We start from the raw sequence: 22,715 nt of genomic DNA, 5'->3' as shown, positions 1-22,715 counted from the left end.
CAGCCTTTTTAAAAGTGCAACCCATGGTGCCGCTAGTCTTCGGGACCGCCTTATTTTGGCCAAGTGTCTAGGGAGCAAGAGAGCTACGTCATTGCTTGTCGCGGATGCGAGTCTAAATGTATTAGACACGAATGCTGCGTCAATACTGAATATGAAATAGGTTGTAGTCCAGAGCTGGCAGTAATGTAATTACTGTAATGAAATTACTGTAATTTAATTACTTGTTCCAGTAACTAGTAATGTAATTCATTACTTTTTGTAGCAGGTAATTTAGTAATGTAATGAATTACTCCAGCGACGGTAATTGTAATTAAATTACCTAATTACTTTTTCGCACCAGGCATATTTTTTGTGCCCACAATACACAAGAGCGCTTTTCTTTTTATTTTACTTTTTTTTTTCCTCTACACCTTTCCAAAAAACGCTCTTTGGCCGCCGCTATGTTGTTGATGTTAATACGGCTGGCGCGACTCTCGCGCCCGCTATCAGCTAGACATTTTCTGCCACTCTCTTGACCTAAAGCCCCTTGATAAAAGCGTTTTTTACAAGTACCGCCAACCATTGTTGTGGAAGCGCTCGAGACACGTGCCATGAGCGGGTGCTCCGCCGCCATTCGCTTCCAAGGCCCGCTCATTTCAGTGCTGCGCCGCCATTTGCTTCCAAGGGCCGCTCGAGACATGGGCCTCGTGCACTCGCGCATTTGACGCTACTTGCAAGACGAGCGCAAACACATCGAGGGGCTTTATCTTGACCTGTGAAAACCCGCTCAGCGCGATTCTCTACCTATAGCGTGTTTCACGTGCAGCGATTTTGGCCCTAAAGCGGCGCGATTTCTGCCGTCGCGGCGCTCGTGCCGCAGAATTGCTGGTGCTGGCCAGAGCGCCGCGACGGCACCCTAGGGCCAAAACCGCTGCATGTGAACTAGGCTTATGTCTTGCGGTTTTGCATTCGACGTTTTCTGGCCCCTATTGAAAGTTTCCGCTTACTTTTTCTGATGCATACTGCGTACCCTCTCTGTGTTATCTTCCACTGTGAGAAATAGGGCTGGTAAGTGCCTTCCATTCGAGCTTTTCTGCTGGACATTCTCGGGAAACGAAGGAGGGGAAGTAGCACGCCGTTCGATCAGTGCATGAAGGAGCACCAGAAACATAATGGCGCTATTGCTCACTGGGGTCCACTGGGGTCAAAGAATCATGCTCCAAGGAGGTAGTCCAGCCGAAGTAGAAGCTGCCGCCTCCGAGGAACCAAGGCCCAGGGCTCAGATTGAGACACCGCCGTCGCCCGGTGTGTCATCCTCTCAACGTCGTCGTCGTCATCTCGCATAGAAAAATCGAGCCCGCTGGCTTAGACAAGGCAGCACCTGTTCCCACCGTTCAGGGGCCGTGAAAGGATTGCGGCCAGCGATTTCTCGAAGCAGCCAGAGGTTCTTGACCACCGTGAAACGTTTTCTGGGGGACGCCTTTTCAAACAAAGTCTGCGCAGCTTCTTAGTGCGGCGAGGTTCATAAGGGTCAAGCGCGCTCCCAAGCAGATTTCAAATAGCGAGCACCCACCTTTCCAGAAAAGCACCATCTAGTGAACCTTTACTGAGAGTGGAACGTACTTCTCAAAATGGCGACGATAGCGGAGCTGACGCTCCACGCTCAAATCCCAGGGCGGGTCGCGCATGCGCGATGGCGACTCCGCTTTCCATAGAGCGGAGCGGGAAACCGAAAACGGTCTACTAAAACTCTCTATTAATTGGGTAGTCCTCCGACATCATAATGAAGCGCCTGGCAAAAAATAAAAAAAAATTTTTGGGGGGTGTCAGTGTCCCTTTAAGGGATCGTGCGGCTCAAACGAACTCGTCGAGGCACCCGCTTCGCCGCGGCGAAGCCGGTGCCTCGCGAGCGGTTGTTTCGCGGCGATCGGAGCGGACGCCTTCCGACTGGCGAGGCGTGTCCTCGTACGGGCGAAGGCCCAGCTGCTGGCAGCGTTGAAGCAACCGACGCTTCAGGTCGGGGTCCACCGCGACGACTATGTACTGTGTGTACGACATCGGTGACCACGGTACTTGCACGATACGACGCGGTAGGTCGTGCGACCGGCAGACACGGCGGCCAGGGGCTGTGTTCCAAATCTCCAAATGGATCCGAGTTTCTCCGGCGGATCGTATCACGTGACAGCAGAGATTGAAAAACGCTGGACGCGGGTAGGTTTTAGAACGCCAAGGGTACAAAACCCTTACCCTGGGGTAAGATCGAGTAAATTTTGGAACACGGCCAGGAAATAGCAATGGCTCTCGTGCGGGGCGCAGCCATGCAGGGAAAGCAGCCAAGCCGATCCACTACGAAGAGGCGGGGACTACCTCTCCTCCACGCGCCCGAAGTGCCGAGAGAAAGAAAGGTGGAAAGGAAGTGACTACCGACTAAATTGCGTCTGACGCAGTCAATATTGCTCTAAATTTTTTTTTTCGCGTAAAATTCATTTTTTGACACGCGTGTCTCAACCAGACTGTTTTTTAAAAAAACTTTTTTTTTCTTTTCAGGGGCCCTTTAAACGAAAAACGCGTTTTCTTTTTTTGGCCATTCCGCGTCCTGTTTTTTTTTTTATCCGTAACATGGGTCTAAAGTATCAAACTGCCGAAAGCCGCACGCTCGCGCGTTATAGACAAGTGTGATTAGCACTGTACAACCTTCATGGCGTCTTCCTAAGTAATCTCCAAAAGAATGAATACTCTCGTGCATTCCTGAAACTCAGGTTTGTGTAACGAAATTTTCCCATTGAGTGACGAGTAGTTGAATCTCCCTTGTCAGTGTGCATGGGGGGGGACCCGGTCAAGTCCGGTCTTGGTCGACTCAGGGGTGCCCCAGGGGTCCGTTCTCGGGCCTCTTTTTTTTAAAGTTTTATTAACGACATTTTTCTCAATATTCCGGTACAAATTAAGCTATTTGCGGACGACTGTGTACTATCCACGAAATATGTAGCGCCGAAGACCAAGCGCTATTAACCACAGCACTGTCGAGGATTACGAAGTGGTGTGAGAATTGGCAAATGTCACTGAACTTTGAAAAGACGGTAACTATGACGTTCACTATACAAACAAACAACAACACCTAGATAACCCATTCGTTTTACAGGACTCCCGACTTAATAAGGTAGATTCATTTAAATACTTAGGAGTTATGCTTACAAGCGACATGAGGTGGAAATACAACCGACTATATTACCAAGAAAGCATTTAAGGAACTGAAATACTTAAAGCGATTTCTTAGAGACTGTCTATCTTCAGAAGTAAGATTCCTCACGTTTAAAAGGTACGTACGGCCCATCGTTGAGTACGCGACAATAGTCTGGGACCCTTACACTGCAACAGCGAAAGATAAACTGGAGCGTATTCAGCAAAAAACAGCACGATTTGTGTACAGTTTGTATAGCTGGTCGGTATCACTAACCGCTCTAATGGCAGCTGCCAATCTTAAAAGCCTCAGTTTGAGACGTCAACGAGAGCGACTTAAATTTCTTCTCCTAGTAGTAAATACCCAGCTAAAAGTGACTACATTTCATTTTTCCAACAGTGTGTTACAAGACGTTCTCATTCGCTTTCATTGAAAGAATATTCCAGCCATAGCGACGTCTTCGCGCAATCGTATACTTTCCTAGGACAATAGACCTATTGCTACAGTGTACTATTGCTACATTACCCAAGCATCAAGGAGAATTCAGGAATCGGTGTCCCACGCGCCGCACGTGCTGGCCTCAGCAGTAGTAAATGTTCTAAAGCAAAAACCTGAAAGAAATAGTATCTTGCACGCGCGTTCGTCAACGCTTTATTTTGGTTATTTACTTCGAATCTTTGATACGGGGAAGGCGTGCGCGCGTGGCGCGTGAAACAGCAATCTGAGATCCCGAAGCGCGCGCGCGAAAGCTTCTCGGCCGTCCCATTCGAGTCGCTCCCCAGCAGAAGAGTGTAATTGCGCTAACTCCGTCGCTCGCCGCGAGGCGGCGCTGTCTGCCCAGTCATAACAGAGGGCGAGCCGTCAGCGTCGCAGGCAGAGATCTGCACAGGTACGGGCCAGAACGCGGGCCAAGGGCCGGCCCGGCCCTCGGGCCGAGCTCGGGCTTCAGGTCAACATTCATGAAGGGCCCGGGCCGGGTACGGGCCTTGCATTCACGTCTACAAGGGGGCGCCAAAGCAAGCCAAACCGGCCATTACCTTTTTTTTTCTTTTTTTTTTTTAGCGGCTTGTTTTTTTGGAATTGTGTTCCGGGGTTAGGAGAGGAACTACAGTGAGGAATAAACAGATACAGATGTGTGGGTATATGTTTTTGTATGGTTCGGTGTGTGCAGCGAATGCTCTTCCAGAGGGCGCGGCGTTCCTTATCGTCCCCGGCGGCGCCGCCGCCATCATACAATCGCTTCTCACCACAAACACGCACATACACGTGTCTATACGGTGCGTACTTTCGCCGGCGTAAACCATCTGTAGGCAAGAGTGCTTGAAGAGGTTCCCCGGAGGGATACTTTTTCTGAACAATTTCTCGCAGACCACCGCAAAAAAATAACATTGCTGTTTTTTTTTTTTTTTTTTTGCGGTTGTGCGCAGCGAAGGTAGCTAATTTAGAACTTTGCCCGTCTTTTTTACAAACCCGTCGCGATATGTCCCTTCCTTTCCAACTGTGACACGTGGATTTGTTTAGTTCTGCTCTTCATTTTTGTTTTTCCGTCCTTTCCCCGCATGTTTGGTCGCAGAACAGAAATATCGAGTGATTTTCCTTAACAAGCTGCCTAGGCCTGCAAATTGGTCTAACTAATCATACCAAAAAAAAAAAAACTTACAGTATTTACTATTGGGTATCGTGATCAACTTATGTGTAGCAGTTCCAAGCGAGCTGCCATGCCGCGCAATTTGTGAGCTATTCATACTGGATTAAAATAAAGCGTAGCTGGGCCGTGAAAATTAGCTTCGGGTCGGGCTGCTCCGGCTGTCGGAAATGGATAGCGGATAAACCAGAGTTCTCTTGAGATTACATTGTTTCCTTGCATATCAATTAAGTTACACCACAAAGTGCATTACGGGATACGGTGGTCTGGGCTACATGTGCCAGAAACTGGAAATTTACAAGATAACGCCCTACCTTTTCAATGAGTACCAACAATCATCACGAAGTTTATAAAAAAAAAATGGCGAAATCACTGCAAGGTGGTTGTACTTCACCACCAAAGGTTTTTCCCCAAAGCCGGGGTCACGCTGCCAAAGGCTTTAAGGTACTTCTAGTAGAAGCAAACACCGCAAGACGACCTGCAAAAATTGCGTAATAAATATTAAAAATATTAAACGAAGGACAACACGGATTTCATTATATAATATCAAACCTCGTGAGGCTCTAAAAGCTACGTACGCCAAACAACGTGCGAAGATTAAAAAAAAAAAAAATATTGCAGCATGATTTTTTTTATTTAGGGAAATACTAATATATTTTTTATATACGGAGCTTTTTTTTTGTTTTATACGAGCTACAGACTGCAACCAAATATATATCAAAAGGCGCGCTTGCAGCGCTAGCCGCAACATGTCCAGATGAATATCTCAAATTAAATATTTAAATAAGCATCACAAATTTTCTATCTACGTCCACAAAGCAGCTATTCACCGTTCTACCACAATACACAAAAATTTGTAAGTATAAGTTGCAGTAACTCGACGTAACACGAGTTTTTCTTGAACTCTTCTGCCTCGCGCCATGCTGTCGGTGACTGGGTTGGGAGCGCCTCCCCGCGGAGAGACGGCGCCTCCTTCTCTTTTTTCGATTACGCCCTCTCCGCACGAATGGGACGGCCGGAGAAGCGTTCGCGCGCTTCGGGATCTCGGAGGCCATGACCAATCCCGTAGAGTTATTACAATAAACGCTAGCGGCTCAGCTGGCGCTAGTGTCTATGGGACTTCCGGTTGCAAATTGAAGCAGACAGCATGCAGTCTACATTTCCATCCTCCTTGTGTATTCCTATGGGAAAACGCGCATAAATTTTGTCTCTTTGCAGGAAAATGACATAAATAACTTTTGTCGTTTCGATTGTACCGGATAGTATGTACCTTTATTGGTATTGTGAAAGTGTAATTGCTTTAGTTGCAGCATTTTTCTTTACCACTGAACGATGGTAAACTTCGCTCTATCTCAGGCCCAAGCCTCTGTTTCAAGGAAGGTATGTGAACATGAGCGACGATTCTAAGCAAACTAACAATCGAAAGGAATGTAGAGTGTGTTCAAGTTTTGCTAGCATTTCGGTGGTGCTTGTATATTGCTAATATGCCCGTCCTGTCAGTGGATAAAAATGACTCCGTCGTGCATTTTTACGATCGGTTAAGGAAACATTCGAACGCAAAAAATAAAGCACGTGAGCTACGAAAGGTGTTTTTTTTTTTATTATTTCTTATGTCGGGCAGTTTTTATCAGGCACCTGCTCTCTGGCTCCCCCTATTTGCAAAGATTTGGAGCGTGCGGGTGATAAGTTGAACCCAGAAAATGCATCTTCGCACATATTCATGAGCAGAAACGACAAAGCAGTGCTTATTTATTGCAAATCTGATTATATTACGTGGCTTTCAATTTATTTTGATCATCTGCGTGCACAAGGAGTTACTTATCCAGTGTTACTGCGTAGTTCTTGCCGTCTTCCTTGATTTTCCACATCTCCCTTGTTCGTTTGGCACTATATCCCCCATGCTGGAAAGCGTCGACGCCGTGTTCGCGTCAACAGTGTCCGACAGTGCACATAAATACACGTACGAAGCGGTTTTAACACCGTTTTTCATGCCACCAATTTCAAATAAAAATGCTGTCACTGACCAATTAATTCGTCTGCGTGACTGAGAAATGTTCCAATGTGCCTGGTACGTACACATTATTCGTGATATTTGCTCTTATAACCTAGCGCAGAGAGAAAATGCACTCGCTTTTTCCCATACCGGAAGTCAATTTCTGACTGCTTGCTGTCTGCTTCAAAATGAAACAGCACACTAGCGCCAGCTGAGTCTCTAGCGTTTATTGTAATAACTCTATGACCAATTCCTGCATTTTCCTTGATGCTTGGGTAACAGAGCAATAGGTCTATTCGTGAATGGAACTGCCTCGGCCCAGAAGTTGTAGGCAGTGATTCTCTGGCGACCTTCCTATCACAACTTGATAAAGCAGCCTAAGAATGAAAGATAAGTATGACATTTATCTCCCCGAGCTGACAGTAAAGCAAATAAGGTTTTCGAAGTGTTATGTATTGGTGACGATCGAATTCTTACTTTCTTCCTTTCGTCTTTCTGGCCATTGATAGGCGATCATGTCACTAAGCGCACGGATGAATATTGCTTTTATACCTGTTTATTTTCTCGTTTGTTAGTGTGATAAAATTGTATATTTTTCAACTACTGAATGGCGTTTTGAAATGTTTTCTGTAAGTGTATCGCAATGACTTTTGCGAAACAGCTTGGTAATCGGGACATAGTTTGCAGCGTGTCTTTATACTGTCATGTACTTTTTCGTGAAGATTGGTGTATTTTGTTGTACCACAGTGTCCTTCCTGCTAAAACCTCAGTAAGTGTACAGTATTGAATAAATAAATAAAAATAAAAAAAATAATAAACTGTTTTTGAACTTATATTTCTGGTGTCGCATAAAAAAAAAAGAATGTTAAAAAAGAAAACAGTCTTCACTCTACAGAAAAGCCCGTGCGTCTACTTTTCCGCACAACACTCGGAGAGCCAAGAACCGCGACTTATGGAGGCAGCACAGCGAATGGCGATGTCAAAAAATCTGTTAAAAAAAAAAAAAAAAAAAAAAAAAAAAAAAAAAAAAAAAAGATCACGGAGTCTTAGTTGTGACAATATGCAATGCAAGCGTGACGTTTTGCATTGCTTAATGCCACATCCCAGGCTGCGTTTTTTGGTCTAAACATGTGTTTCGGCATCATCATTCGCTGGGCTGCCTCCGGAAGTTGCGGTGATTGGCTCTCCAAGTGTTGTGCAGGAAAGTAGACGCACGCGCTTTCTTTTTTTTAGTGTGTTGGCGCAAATGTGAGGCGATCGGCGATCACCCTTTTTACTTATAAAAGTAGGAGTAGGTATTGATGCAGGCGCGGGAAGTTCGATTCTACCGCCTTGACAGCAGCGGTACATGTCAGCAAACATGACAAGGTATCGCAGTGTGTAGTGAAAGCTTTTAATCTTGTTCGACTCGTTCAAAATACCTGGGAACAGGTGAGCGGTGGCCGTATTCTTTGCAGAGGTTCGCTCCCTAAAAATATATTCACCGTGTTTTGAAAGAAGAGAAAGCAGCAATCGCAATTGCTCGCCATTGTAACTGGTTGCGCTACGGGACGAGCGATTGCCGCATTAGGGCAAATTTGCGCCACGGCGCGGCGCCACTGGTATCGCTCCAGCGCGCCCCCTGGCCAAGTCGAATGGTCCCATAGTCTTGATACAAATACGGGCGTTGACCCGAAGTCAGTCACTCGTTCCTGAACGCGATGCCACTCAACCACCATCTTTCACAGGCTCCTCATTACTTAAAAATGATGATGATGATAATGATGATGATGATGCTGACGACGATGATGGTGATGATAATGCTGGTGCTTCAGCTGCTGTTGCTGCTACTGTTTCTGCTGCAGTTAATAATGAATATAGTAATGATGATGAGGGATTTTTCCTTTGCAGAAAGCGAGCTCGAGGAAATCCCATGCCTGGGTAAAAATTAGAAACGTGAAAGGAAAAAAAAAACAATAACACCAATTATCTTACACCATTTTCTATCTTATGGCACCAGCCTTCGGATATGCTACGCCATCTCACAGTGTTTGTCAGGAATCTGAGCGAGCCTCCGCCACACTTGCTTAAACTTTGCATTCTGCATGACGAGGTGGCACCGTTCAGACACCTCGTTTCCTTCACCCTGGCTTTAAGTTTGAGTAACCGATTTCACGTTATATAAATGGGTTGAATGCGTTGTACTTATACAGTATTAAAATAATAATAATGTTGTGGGCATGTTTAGACATCCGGAAGTTAGCCCCAATGGGCGCCTGGTGTCTCAGCTGCAGATGAGAAATTTAGCCAGTGCAGTACAGCGGCTAGCCTTGGGTCTTTAACGTGCATCACGCAGTAGTGGTACACGACCGCACGCCGATACGATGCTCATCAAGGCCGAAACGGGCAGGGTTGCGGATTTATGAGCAATAGTCGACACTTGTGTTGGGATCAAGAATAAACGGAAAGCAACAGAGAGAACAAAAACAGAACAATAAGTTTGTTGCTTTCCGTTCGTTAGTGCAACCTTACCAGAACGTTCATATTCGTCGAAAGTGGGGATGGAGTTTCAAATAACTGAGACACTATCCACTAAAGATAACAAGAAATTTTGTATGACATCAACTATTTTATTATTGTATTTTATGCGTACTCTACTATAGTCAGACAGTTAAGGAGCAGGTAGCTTTGCTTCCAGCTCGCGCTCGTTTGGGCGCACCGAAGGTAGGAAGCTGGCGCTGTAGCCACATACTAAGGATTCTTATTTTTCTTCTTGTTCTTCTTGTTCTTGTTCTTCTTGTTCTTGTTCTTGTTCTTCTTCTTTGTCTTCTTCCTCTTTCACTTCTTCCTCCTCTTCGTCGTCCGCTAACAATTAATGTTTAGCAAAATTGGTCAGAACAGTTTACCTTCAAATAAAAATAAACATTTAAAAAACAAACGAACATATATCTTTTCCGTTCAACCTTAAGCTAAGACTAGAAGCTCCACCTTCAGGAGAGCTCACTGGCTTTCGCATTGTTTTAGTTGGTGAGTGCCTGCGCGTTCACACTTGTGTTAGCATAGAGCAGAAAGCTCGCGCTGAAGGCGGAGCTTCTAGTTTCAGCTTAAGAGTGAACGGAATATAGCAATGTAACTTTTGTACTTATTGGTAAGAAATCTAGGTAAAATAAGCTTGCCTTGATCATTCTGATAAAGCTGGAGGGCACACAATGTGTCGTGCGTGTATTTTGTACTATCGGGAAAAAATTAAATACGAACAGAGGAGCGCGTGGCTCGCGGTGCTGGCTGCGCCTCCTGGAAATGAGCCTAGGAGTGGTGCGTGGCCTACTCCGATGTGTATACGCCCTTCGGTCGGCGCTTCCCAAGCTTCGGCATTGCGCCTCTTCGTGCGCTGAAAGCTATCACCCCTTAAGGCCCCTCTATCCTAAAAAAAGTGGCGTTATTCATTGTTGTAGAAATGCTCGAGGCACGTGTCGCGCGCCACTTCTGGGAAATTCATGGCGTCTGAAATCTAGATCAATGCTGCGCTATGTTGCCATGATCTTCCCAAGGGCTGCACGTTGCACGTGTTTTCTGCGGCGACGAACCTTGTGCTACTTTTGAAAGATGAAGGGGCTTTATCACCACTATCGTTGCTCGCTCGGAGCGTGCGGAGCGAGGAAGCTCGCCGCTAGTAGTAAGACTGGGCTCGCGCTCTAGCTGCTGCTATACTCCGTTTCACCTTATGTTGTACCGCAGAGAAGGCTAGAAGCGCGAGCTCATAGCGTTGGGAGCTACTCTTAACGCACGAAAGCTTGGGCCGCCAAGTCGTGCCCTATACTTCGTTTCAGCTTCGGTCCAGACGCAGCCGATGCTGCAAGCGCGAGCATGTGGCCCAGAACCGTGCTTGCACTGCACGAGCGCGCGTGCTTGGCAGGGATGCTGAAAGCCCGGAGCTCGCGCTTGTAGCTTTGGCTGCGTCTGCACCGAAGCTGAAACGAAGGATAGAGCAAAGAGCTGGCGCTTGTAGCCTTTCCTGCGGTACATCATAAGGTGAAACACAGCATAGGGAGTATTCACTGGCGGCCATAGCTGTGCGCGCCACTGCTGAGCGCGTGCTGACGCCGAGCTTCCACAGTTCTTTCGCCGCGTGCATTCCGCACCATCAAGAGTGGCGGTCTTAGCAGCCTATTAATGGGAGCTCGCTCTGAGCATGCGCTTTAAAGAGCACCCACAAATATGGCGTCCTGTGAATACTCCCTATAGCGGCGAGCTTCGTCGCGCGGCACAAGTCGAGCGAGCAACGATAGCGGTGATATAGACGCTTTTCAGCAGCTGTTCATAAGCGCCACCATAAGTGACCTTCAGTTTTTGTTTCCTTTTATTTTGATCACTTCCCTCCATCATTGCCCCAGCAGGCCATGTTATTGCCATTTTAGATCTGACTGTGTCCTTCTCCCCAGCAATGGCCTTTGTGGATTCTCCTCAAAACGCGCTTCGGTGGCTTGGTATCTCGGTAAGACCAGAGAAGGTCAGTAATGGCGGCTGCAATATAGCTCGTGTGCAAAGCGTCTATAGCTTTCAGCGCACTACGAAGTGCAATGCCGATGCTTGGGAAGCGCCGAGCGAAGGGCGTATACACATCGGAGTAGGCCACACACCCTCGCCCCTAGGCTCACTTTCAGGCGGCGCAGCCTGTACCGCTAGCCACTCGCTCATCTGTTCGTATTTCATTTTTCCCCGATAGTACGTGCCTAACGATTTGCTCTGCTTGGCTGCGAGAAGCCTTGGGTGGTTTCGGATGCACTGCACACACGACACACTCTTGTGATCTCCGGGCTTATCAGAATGATTAAGACAAACTTAAATTTCGTCAAGAGTAGGGTGTGTAACTTGCATGTTTTAATAAGTTTGCTATGGGTTCTGCATTACTGTTAGGTGCGTCTAGGGCCTTGAATTTTTAGTGCTCTTGAATTGTGAGGATCGAGCCCCTTGTTGCAGCAGAAGAAATTGAGAGGGGAGGAGGTTTATTGCGCTCTTTACTCTGCCAATTGACTCTAGTCTTGTGAGCAAACTAGTTATCCACAGCATTTGACCATGGCTGCCCGCATGCCCAATTGTCTCTAGTCATATCAGCCGCGAGGAAGCCAAGTAAAATTGGCCACGCGAGCCGCGCTCTGCAACTGATGAAAAACAAGCGCAGAGTACGCGCCGCGGGCTTCAGGGTCGCGGCGCGCGGTGATAACAGTCAATAGATGATTAGTGTTGTTGAACCAGTGCGGTGTATCATTTTCCGAAGCTGGTAGCAGCCGACGTTACTAGATTAGCTCAGTTACGAAACTGCTTATAAACACTGCAGCGTTCATGACTGCCCGAGAAAAAGAAAGACTTTTACTAGTTGTTACGTAATACACGAACTCATCTCTGTTACGTAACGGCGCGGTGGTGGCGCGTCGGTCGCACTTCCGGTCTAGGGCTGTGGGCAGAAGTCCCCATGCCAGACGTGTATTCCTGCGCTGTTTTGAAAGGAACCAGACAAAAACCTGCTTTCTCGTCAAAACGCCTCGACTGGGGCCGTACCAAAAGTGTGGAGAAAGGTTTGAAGGTCAGTTTTCACGTGCTCGGTTCGTCCGAGAATCTGGATATGTCTCATGAAAAGGGAAAAGCCGGAAAAGCAGACGCCGTCGGACTACGATTGCTTGGGCGGGAAGCACTTTGGATTGAATTCACGGATACTTGTGGTCATCAGAATTATTCGTTTTGTTCCAACATGAACGCCAGAAAAACGTCAAGTTGTGCGAACCACATGCGGACTACGTTCAGTGCGTCTTTAATTTCAAACGGCGGCCGGATCGTTCAAACTGTCGTCTGCTCTTTCGTACGTTTCTGCTTGTCGTCTGCTTTCTTAGACGACGCCGGCCCGTAGACCAAATGTTGGCGCGGTACTTGCCATAAAAAGTAAGTGCAGGCCTCAAAAGACTAAAGTTTGAAGGTTGGTAAGCAGGCTCGATGTAAACAGTAGGTACAAGGAGATGTTGATCATTGTTACCAGTGACCATCACCGAGTTGTTATGCCTAATTCACGTGGTCCGATTTTGCTTGCGATTTTCAGTATCAACGTCGACCATCTCAGCTACGGTTCACGCTTTTGCAGCCCGCGAGCGGCGTCGCGACTGAAAATTGCGAACGAAATCTCATCATGCGAATCAAGCTGTAGCGTACATACTGCCGCGTCCACGCGGAATGAATCGCCACATGTCACATTATTCACGCAAAGTTTTGCGGTGAAACGAACCTCGGTGATTTCGCTGACGTCGCTCAAGTAGTCAGACATCACCAGGAAGACGTAGAATCAACGATTCGAACGCGAAAAAGGGCAGAGGGACTCACACGGACGCCGACAACATCGCATTCCAATGGTTTGTTTATGGGCGACGGCAAGCTTCTTGCCCACACCCCCCTCGCGCATGCGCGGCGCTGGTGTCTTCCGCTAGGGGCGCTCCGGTTTGTTTGTAAACATGAGTTGGTGTATACCCAAATATTTCGGCCGCCAAGCGCGTGTCACTCGTGTGGACAACGCGTGAGATTGCAAGCTTACCAGGTACATTCCCTCGCTTTGACACCAGTCGTGGCATCTTCTTTTGATCTTTTTGAAAATAGCAACAGTGCGCGTGCAGAGCTTTGACAGGCGTTGAAGATGTGCGAGAACAGAGGTTCCGAGAGCTCTGTATGACGTCACGCTCAGGAAAGGAGTGGTTTTAGCGGAACATCGAATATCCTTTTCAGCAACCTCCGTGCACCAAATTGAAAAAAAAAAAAAAAATAATAATATCGATATTGGTGATCCTGGAGGCCAAATAAAGACGATTTAAGTGTTTTTCCTCAAATATAGGACCGCTTCAGCTTCCTTTTAAAGGGAGAACGTTGGTAGCAGCAAGTGACATCCTGCAGTCTGAAATTCTGACGTTATACACCCGCTGCGCTACCCTTGGTACACACAAAAAAAAAGAAAAAGGGTGTCACCTTACACCTTTTTCCCCTGATGCACCCCAAAACTTCAATTCGACGTACAGCACACTATAATTGAACAGACGGCTCTAAATTTTACGAGGGGCTTGATAACAATGCGATATAACTTATTAAGGGGACACACCCCCTGTTAGGGTCAACTTTTAAACCCTTAGTTTAAAATTAATAAAATTTATAGGGTAGGCTGGTGGTCATGCTAGAGGGTGCATAACAAAATGTCAGGTCTGTCGGTTAAGTAAAAAGAAATTAGGGCAGCTTCTATCAGCAACACGCCTACATTGTTTAGTTAACCTATCGTCAGAAAACTATCACAATATTTAAGATTTTTATTCGCTAGATATCTAGCAGAATGCCTAGGAGGTGCGGGCAAGGAAATTTTTTTGTAAAAAGTCAAATATTTCTATCAATTTTCTCTTCTGCGAAATTGGTCAACTTTTTGGTCTTCTGTGTCTTCGACAAAATGGCAACATTTTTTTTTTGTAAAAGACATTCGTAAAGTGACAAAAACAATCCATAGCCTCATTCCATTTTAAATTTCAGTCAGAAAAAGTGAAGAACGAGCCTTCCCTGTATTGCCATTATCAAACAATAGGTTGACTAAAATGGAATTTATCCCAAAAAGTGGAACGGAGAAAAATGCGTTCAAAGTGCTCCAAACGCTACCTTTTCTTTAACTTCGGTGGACAGAAAATAATTTATAAAAAATTTACTATGGATTGTAAACTAGTGAAATTTTCTGGGAATACTCTCTGGATGTTGTTGGATGTAAATGTGTAATTGTTCAAAATTAGTGTTTTTTTTGCCGAATTTTTGGTTTTCTGGGTTGTGTCCTCTCTTAAATAGCTAAAATACATATCAAAGACCAGATAAAGAAAACACTGAAGTTTTGCAATAGGGACGAGAAAACCACGGAAATTTGTTTGTAGTCAGTAACACATACATTAACTATTTTAATAAGTTGTACCACACGGCTATCAAACCTCTCGTGAGAGTAAGTACCGTCAGATCGACGTCAGTGCGCTGTACGTCGAACTGAAGTTTTGGGGTGTATTATATGAGACAAATGGTGCAATAATACACACTTCTTTTCTGAGACTGTGTGTTACTTATGATTCATCCCCTGATCTTGAGAGTTCACGTGGGAAGCTACTCTTCGTCGAGAATTAGAAAAGCGTTCCGAAGGTCATTTGTGGATTATGTGTGCTGGACTAAGGACCGGTTGCACCAACGTTGCTTACCTTAACCCAAAACGGCTCTTTCCTAAGTCGGCTCAGCATCCTAAACCTAGCTCGGCTAAGCACGGGTTTAAATTCCGGTTGCACGAAGATTTATTCGGGTTTACAGACGCGTCTCAAGCTGAACGCTGGATTTGCGCAGGGAATAAAGGGACAGACGGAGCGAACTAGGGAACGCTTAGAAGGAGGAATACAATTGGTGGAAAGAAATCATGCGATGTAAACACACACAATGCCATGGTAGTCGGCGCCGGCGGTTGATTTAGCTGTGTTTCTTCGGTGAGAAACAAATGGAACGTCTCCAAATGCAATCAGTTTTGCACTGACCTTTTGAAAACAGGAGTCAAAGCTTTAAATAAACACGAAATCTCATTTACATATGTGATTGAGTGTTTAACATCGAATGACAGGACAGTATATTCACAATGACAGTAGTTTTGTGCCCATATGTCGATAATCATGCCGAAGCCGAACATTTCAAGGATTTCAAATGCAAAACGCACAGAAGCTTAGAAGTCTTGTCACGCTGCCATAAAACCCTGTAGTGTATCAACATCGGGAATGTTCGGGCTGCGCATCGGTGCTTGTATTCGAATCCATCCTTCGTCAACTATCAAAAGGCAGCCATTAGCATGTACAGATAATATTCAGTTAGGTGATGATAGTAACAGGTAGCCAGACTGAATTTCGAAAAGAGCGTATTCTATGTCGTCATTATCCAACGCTCTAGACCAATGTCGTCATTGAACGCTCGTGTTTGACACTGAATGTTTACTTGTGCTTTACTTAAAATATTTTTTTTTTCTACTTTCTGAGGAAAGTAGCACTCCCGACTTTAAAGAACATTCCCACAATTTTAAAACAAAATGGCATATCATCATGTGAAAACGTGCGATCGCCTTTCCAGACGTCATCTGCTCATTTCTAATTCCGGCTATAAGACCGTTACAAGTAAGTGCGTTATAAGTTGATTGTGTTAAACATCGATCGATAGAAACGAGTGATGTCAGTCTGTCTACTATTACGGTATGTGTTTAAGAATGCGACAACTACAAGCCTTTACCTAGTTTTTTTCAAAGGCTATCAAACTTGTTCGCAACTGAAAATAGACCCTTTCTGAAATCGTCTAGTCATTTTGATTACCATCATCGTCTGAAGAATGTCATATGTGTCGTACTAATTGCGACCTTGTGGCTCATAGTGGAAGAAGTTGAAGATCCTCCGAAGCGGATGATGCGAGGCCTATGGAACAATTGCATCGCTTATCACCCGGGCAAAAAATGTTGAGTCACTGAGCTATGGAAGCATGTGCAGCAACCAATAAACCCCACAGCAGATCAATAGCGCATTCTCAGAAGGCGTTCCACAGCCCAGAAGACAAAAATGGCAGCGCGCAGAAGCCGTTTTTTGCAAAGGTCTATACATTCGAGATGTGAGTACGATGCGACGCAGGAAGAGTTGCGTAAGAGTTCATTCTAGCTGGGATGCAGTCAATCTGTTGGTGGCACATAATCAGCTTCAAAGCCCCTTGATGTGTATGTTTTTAGCGGTGTCAATATGAGTAGATGCTTCGTTCCTGCCGCTTGTATACCATCAAAACTGAGAGATCCAGAACTGATTGCACGGTAAAGACCGCATTTTTGTCTGCCGTTGAAAGTGATGGTGCCCGGCAAAGTATTACAGTCTGCGGGTTGATTACCGCCATTAGTATAAAAAAAGATTAAACGCTATTTGAGCTACCAGATTGCACTGAATTTCGAAAACGGTCTATTCTGATGGGCAGGAGCCACAAGCAGGCGCCACCAAATGGTCTCGGCGGTAATAGCTAACCAAGTCAACCGCGTTCAGCGACTGCTAAAAGCTATCGAAACCGACAGGTCACTACTTGCGTTCCTTTTCTGTTCTGAAGCCGAGAAAGCAATAAAGCGGAAGCTTAGTTTCGGTTTCGCAAGTTTATAGGTAGACAGAGCAATAAGCGTAAAACAATTCTGTAAAACATTGAGCGGCGTGATAGGTTTTCAAAGCAATAAAAACACTTTAAAACTGAGGCTGCGATATCTTCCTTGTCCATTTGAACACTGAATCTGCTACTGCAAGTATTCTCCTAGCACCTATATACTGGGGGCATCAAGGAGTGGCCAGCCACTTTAAATCGAGCGCAAAATTCGGTTTCTCAACCTATCGCGCTACGACTTTATGCAGCGTTGCCCACAGATGGTGCATTTTTTTTTCTAAAATTTGCGAAGAGCGAACTTACCTGAGGAAAATGTAAGGAAAGAAAAAGGCTTAGCTCCTATGGAAATTCGAAGCCAAAGGTCTTTAAACAATACGGCGCCGTTTCGCACGGAAGACAAGAGATGGCGCAAGCGGTCGCGACGCACACTGCCGCCAACGAACGAGCAGTACTTTAACCTCGTCCGTTATTATATTTCTCCTTGTCTCAGAGTTTAGATCATAATAATACACTTGTTTATATTTTAAAACAAAATTGGTTTAACATTATCGCTCATTACAACACCTATTAATGAAGAGGGGAGTTTAATTTATTGTATATAGATATCACAATATTTCTTACTTACATAGCGACACAGTAATATGCTTGGAGCCAGGTTTGCAGGATCCGCCATCACAAGATCCCACTGTAACGTCAACTTCATCGTTCTTTGAAGGCGTCGCCGCTGCCTGAAGAAATACCAATAGTGACTTCGGCAGCTTATACAATATATACAATATACATTCGAGACATATATTGCGAAAAGTCGAACAAGGAACGATGTACAAGGAAGGGATAGAAAAGGCTACCGTGAAAAGGTAAACGCCGCAAACGCTTATATAGAGAGCGCCTTCATACAAACACGCGCTTTTGATTGAGTGGTGGTACCTCGACCTTTTCTTTGCCCATTCGTTTCTCTTCCTATTTTCTTCCTTGTTCACTTTTGAAGTGCACGCAGAGCAATGTGACTCAGCTCGGGCTTGTAGCCTTTACTAATTCACTTTCAAGAGACATCTAGGTACCCTCTATATATATATATATATATATATATAAACGAATATGTGCAGATGAATGAACCGTACTTAATCCAATGGATCAAAGAATCAAAGTTTTCAGGAACCCGCCGAAAGCCAAAAAACGGCGGAGCCAGGATTTGAACTCTGGGCCTCCCAATGTAGAGGTTAGCACACCCGACCGGACATTGGGAGGCCCAGAGTTCAAATCCTGGCTCCGCCGTTTTTTGGCTTTCGGCGGGTTCCTGAAACTTTGATTCTTTGATTCATTGGATTAAGTACGGTTCATTGATCTGCACATATTCGTTCATATCCTCCTCGGAGACCACGTACGATGACGTGAAGTGCCCGTGTTGTATATTCAATAACGTGGCTCTTGATTCTTGCAGATGATGATGATACCGTGTCTCTAAAAGCTCATAAACAAAGAATACTGCATGTACACGGGGCGAGACAAACAGTGGGAGGATTTCTGGAGCACAAACGAGCACGTACCACGTGACACTAAGCGTCGTACCGCGTTCCACGCGGTGGCGTGTGTTTCCAGAACACCTCCGATTGGACACATTTCGTTTCTTGTGCATTAATAAGACAGGTAGGAAACGCCAGAAAGCTAAGGTGGAGTAGTGTAGAGGTTAGCACACCCGACCGGACATTGGGAGGCCCAGAGTTCAAATCCTGGCTCCGCCGTTTTTTGGCTTTCGGCGGGTTCCTGAAAACTTTGATTCTTTGATTCATTGGATTAAGTACGGTTCATTCATCTGCACATATTCGTTTATATCCTCCTCGGAGACCACGTGTGCCCGTGTTGTGTGTATATATATATATATATATATATATATATATATATATATATATATATATATATATATATATATATATATACATAGTGGGCATGGGTGGCAGGCACGTAGCCGGGATTTCCTTTCCGGGGGGGCCCGCCTATGACAAATTGTTGTATGAGGGGGAGGGGGGAGAGGAGTCCCCAGCAAAATGAAAGATTTTGGGGGGCACTCAGTGTCGTGCTCAACGTCGGCGCTCTACTGTCGTGCGCTCTAAAGGCGCTCTCCCGGCCCCATGGGCCACCCCCCTCGCTACGTGCCTGCATGGTGGCATAAGAGCCAAGGGGCCGAAGGCGTATATATAACGAAGTGAAAAACTCACGGTGAAGAACAACAAACAGCGGAAGTTTCATCGACAGTTTCGCCGAGAGACTCGGCTTCATCTGGAGATGACATACAAGTGAGGCCATATCGCTGCGGCAAAAAAAGTTGAAAACTAGGGGAAAAAAAAGAAAATAAGAGAGAAAAAGAAAAGGGGGGGGGGGGGGTGTACGCGTTTCCAGATGGCAAACAACATGACCTGAGCCCACTCCTCCTGCGGGGCGGCGTAATACAAAGTGCGCTTGAGCGCTCACAACGGTGGCTACAATAGGCCGTGAACGGGCGACGTCTTCTTGGCTGATAGTCCTTAACGAGCCAATGCATCCCCGCGACGGTCACCCCTGGGGCGCCGCGCGTTTCCTCGACACCGAGGAAACGCGCGGCGTCGCGTTTCCTACACCGCGACGCAACTAATGCAGGCCCTTTAATACACCGCAGTGTTTAATATGCCTACAAATTCAACAAACAGACACAGCCAAAAGCACGCATTCGCAGTACTCAATGAAAATGAAAGGGGAACTGACATGCAACTCTTCAAACGTAGTGTACTTGCTAGAGTGTAGAGTATGCAAAATGCAATACGTAGGACAGACCGATACACCGTTTAGACTACGCTTTAACAACCACAGATCTCACTCTAAAACTAATCCAGGCCTCCCTCTTTTATAACACCTCCGTCTCCCAGAGCATTCTTTCGATAAATTATCTGTGAAATTACTGGAATCTGGATTTAGATCAAACCGGGAGCGCGAACAGCGAGAGTCATACCTCATATACGAATTCAATACTATAAGAAGTATTCACTGGCGGCCATAGCTGTGTGCGCGACTGCTGAGCGCGTGCTGATGGCGAGCTTCCACAGTTCTTTTGTAACGTGCATTTCGCACCCTCAAGAGTGCCGGTCTTAGCAGCCTATTAATGTGGGCTCGTTCTGAGCATCCGCTCTAGAGAAGAGGAAAAAAGAAGGCCCATCGAACGTTAGGTTCACAGCCAACAAGCTCACCGCCGGATCCCGATTTCGGGACCCGACGATCCGTTAGCAACCCTGAACCCGACCCCCCATCTATCCCTGGAAGTCAACGGCATCGAAGAGGACCTTCAGGCCCTCCCAGCCACTACACAGGATTCTCAAGCCGCGGGGAAGATTCGACCCGCAAAAAGAAACTTGGCGCTCGCAAGCCCATATTCAAGAACGGAGGAGGAAGCTTCCGCCTCAAAGAAAGTAGGACTTGTTATTTCCGACGAGGACTAGGCAGAGTTCCAGGCATTTAGAGAAAAAAAAGAAGAATACGCTCGCATAGAGCTGAAAAAAAAAGAAGTACACCGCTTATGAAGAGCACGAAAAAGACATTGCAATGTTCTTGCAGAACAAAAACGCGTTCTTCAACTACATGAACCAAATCTCCAGCGACAACACCGAGTCACAACATTTGACTCCTGGCATCGAAGCTTCGAGCCAGGGCACACAAAATCTCGCCGGTGGCGATGGTATTGCGGCCCCCATGGAACAAGACAACCAAGATGGCACGTGGCAGCAATACACGAGACGTCGCCGACGCAACCGGTCCGATAAATCCACGTCACAGACACCCACGCACACGGTCGTCCTGAAGCCCGTGTGTCGCGAAGACGTTTACAACATTGCGAACAAGAACATCCGCGATGCATTACCAAGACCGGCGTAAGCGACAAGGAGTGCTCAGTTCACACGAATGAACGTTCAAACACCATCGCTATCACCACGAAGAACCGTGAAGCCATCGACAAGCTCATGAAAATAGGCAAAATCGACCTCAAAGGAAAAGCGCTTGAAATGAAGCCATACGTGGCAACCTCAAGCTCGCAAATCAAGGGAGTCATTTATCGGCGAGGATACGACAACGACGAGACTCCTGATTCGCTAACAAAAGAACTGGAGTGCAAAACCCACCAGATCTCCTCGGCCAGAATCATCGGCCGGTCAGGAAGAACGGTCCTCATTACCTTTGAAGGCCGGTCCCTACCAAACTACGTCCGATACGCCTGCGAGGCCTTTAGGGTAACCTCCTACAGACCTAGGCCCTTGGTGTGCTATAACTGTCACCTCCTTGGACACAAAGCCGACGTCTGTCCTATAGATATCAAGCGCTGCAGCAGTTGCGGACACGAGCACGACGTGTCCGAGAACTGTAAGCTGCAACCCAAATGTGTCAACTGTGGAGGGACACATGTTGCCACGAGCAATGATTGCCCCAAACGCACGATCCCACCCAAGAAAGTGAAACCTCCACCTCCACACAAGAAATTGCAGAGCAACAGCTCCTACGCGAGTGGTCACGCAACAACAAACTCGTCCCAACAAACACCGTCGCCGGAGTTTCTGCAATCCTTTAAGAATTTTCCGACTCTGCCATTAGCCATGCAGCCCCTTAGCTCCAATGCGTGGAACTACCCTCTGCATCAGAGCGGAGGAAGCAACACCAGCTCGGCCACGTCGTCTCCCTTGGGATGGATTGCAGAAGTACAAGCCACCCATGGCAGAATTGACACGCTTGAAGGGAAAGTCGGATCCCTCGAAAGCAAGGTTGACAAGCTATGCGACCTCGTCTACGCACTCATCAGCAAACAGCATGGCAAGTAGCGCCTCAGCGTCCAGACCCAAACCGCCACGCCAAAGAAAGAAAATAACCAACGTATGGGTCCTCCAGTGGAATTGCAGGGGTCTCCAACAAAAACTTTCGGAGCTTAAGCTCAGACTCGAAAAACTGAAAGACAAGGCTCCCGATGTTATCCTCCTCCAAAAGGCGAACGTCAAGAACCTCAAGATTCAAGGGTACAATGCTTTTCTCCAGCCAATAATCGTCAGAAAAAATGGTAACTACGGACTAACAGTCACCCTCGTTAAAAAATCCCTACCGCAAACTCAGATCGATACCAAAAATGAATGCAGTGAACATCGTGAGGTGGTTGGCACTCGAATTCGATGGGGAGACACGACCGTCGATGTTTTTAATGCCTACATTCGTCCAGGCGCCAGAGAGCTAGACGATGCATGGATACGAAGACTTATAGACAGCCGAACCCCAACTATACTGGCGGGAGATTTCAACGCCAAGCACACAGAATGGGGCTACAACTCTAGAGACAACAGAGGCAAGGTCATTAAGCGTGCCTGTGAAAGAAAGGGGCTCGTTCTCCGCAACGAAAAAAGCATCACAACGAGGCTCGCACAATCTAACAATCAAACGGACACTACTCCCGACCTCACGTGGACTTCGAGACAACTTAGAGCGAGCTGGTGTGTGCTACCAGATGCCATGGGTAGTGATCATTTGCCCATCAAAATTACGCTTCAACTTAGTGTCGCACCAAAGAAAAAAGTATGTTTTATCAAGTGGGACGCCTTTCGCACCCACGTTCAAGATCTCAAAGAAACTCCCCTGGCAGAAAGGATTGTCCAGGCGGTTAAGAAAGCCAAAAAGGTGTGCAAAGTGAAAGAAGACATGCCGACTCCAGACTTACATCTCGTGAACCTATGGGACTCTAGACT

The 22,715-nt window shown here is 46.4% G+C and overlaps 1 protein-coding gene across 1 annotated transcript in view; it reads right to left on the bottom strand.

Moving 5' to 3' along the window:
- Positions 1-8,639: 8,639 nt before the first annotated feature.
- Positions 8,640-22,715, bottom strand: part of LOC120848698 — a 92,151-nt gene continuing 78,075 nt past the window's right edge. The window contains exons 4-6 of the mRNA XM_040220713.1: positions 17,597-17,695; positions 9,617-9,639; positions 8,640-8,711 (exon numbers count right to left, since the gene is read on the bottom strand). Coding sequence (XP_040076647.1) covers positions 8,640-8,711; positions 9,617-9,639; positions 17,597-17,695 — 194 coding nt within the window. The remainder of the gene's footprint in view (positions 8,712-9,616; positions 9,640-17,596; positions 17,696-22,715) is intronic.

This window comes from Ixodes scapularis, unplaced genomic scaffold (assembly GCF_016920785.2).
Source record: "Ixodes scapularis isolate PalLabHiFi unplaced genomic scaffold, ASM1692078v2 PGA_scaffold1__304_contigs__length_218370807, whole genome shotgun sequence".
NCBI lineage: Eukaryota > Metazoa > Arthropoda > Arachnida > Ixodida > Ixodidae > Ixodes > Ixodes scapularis.
This window is presented reverse-complemented; position numbering and strand designations above follow the sequence as displayed.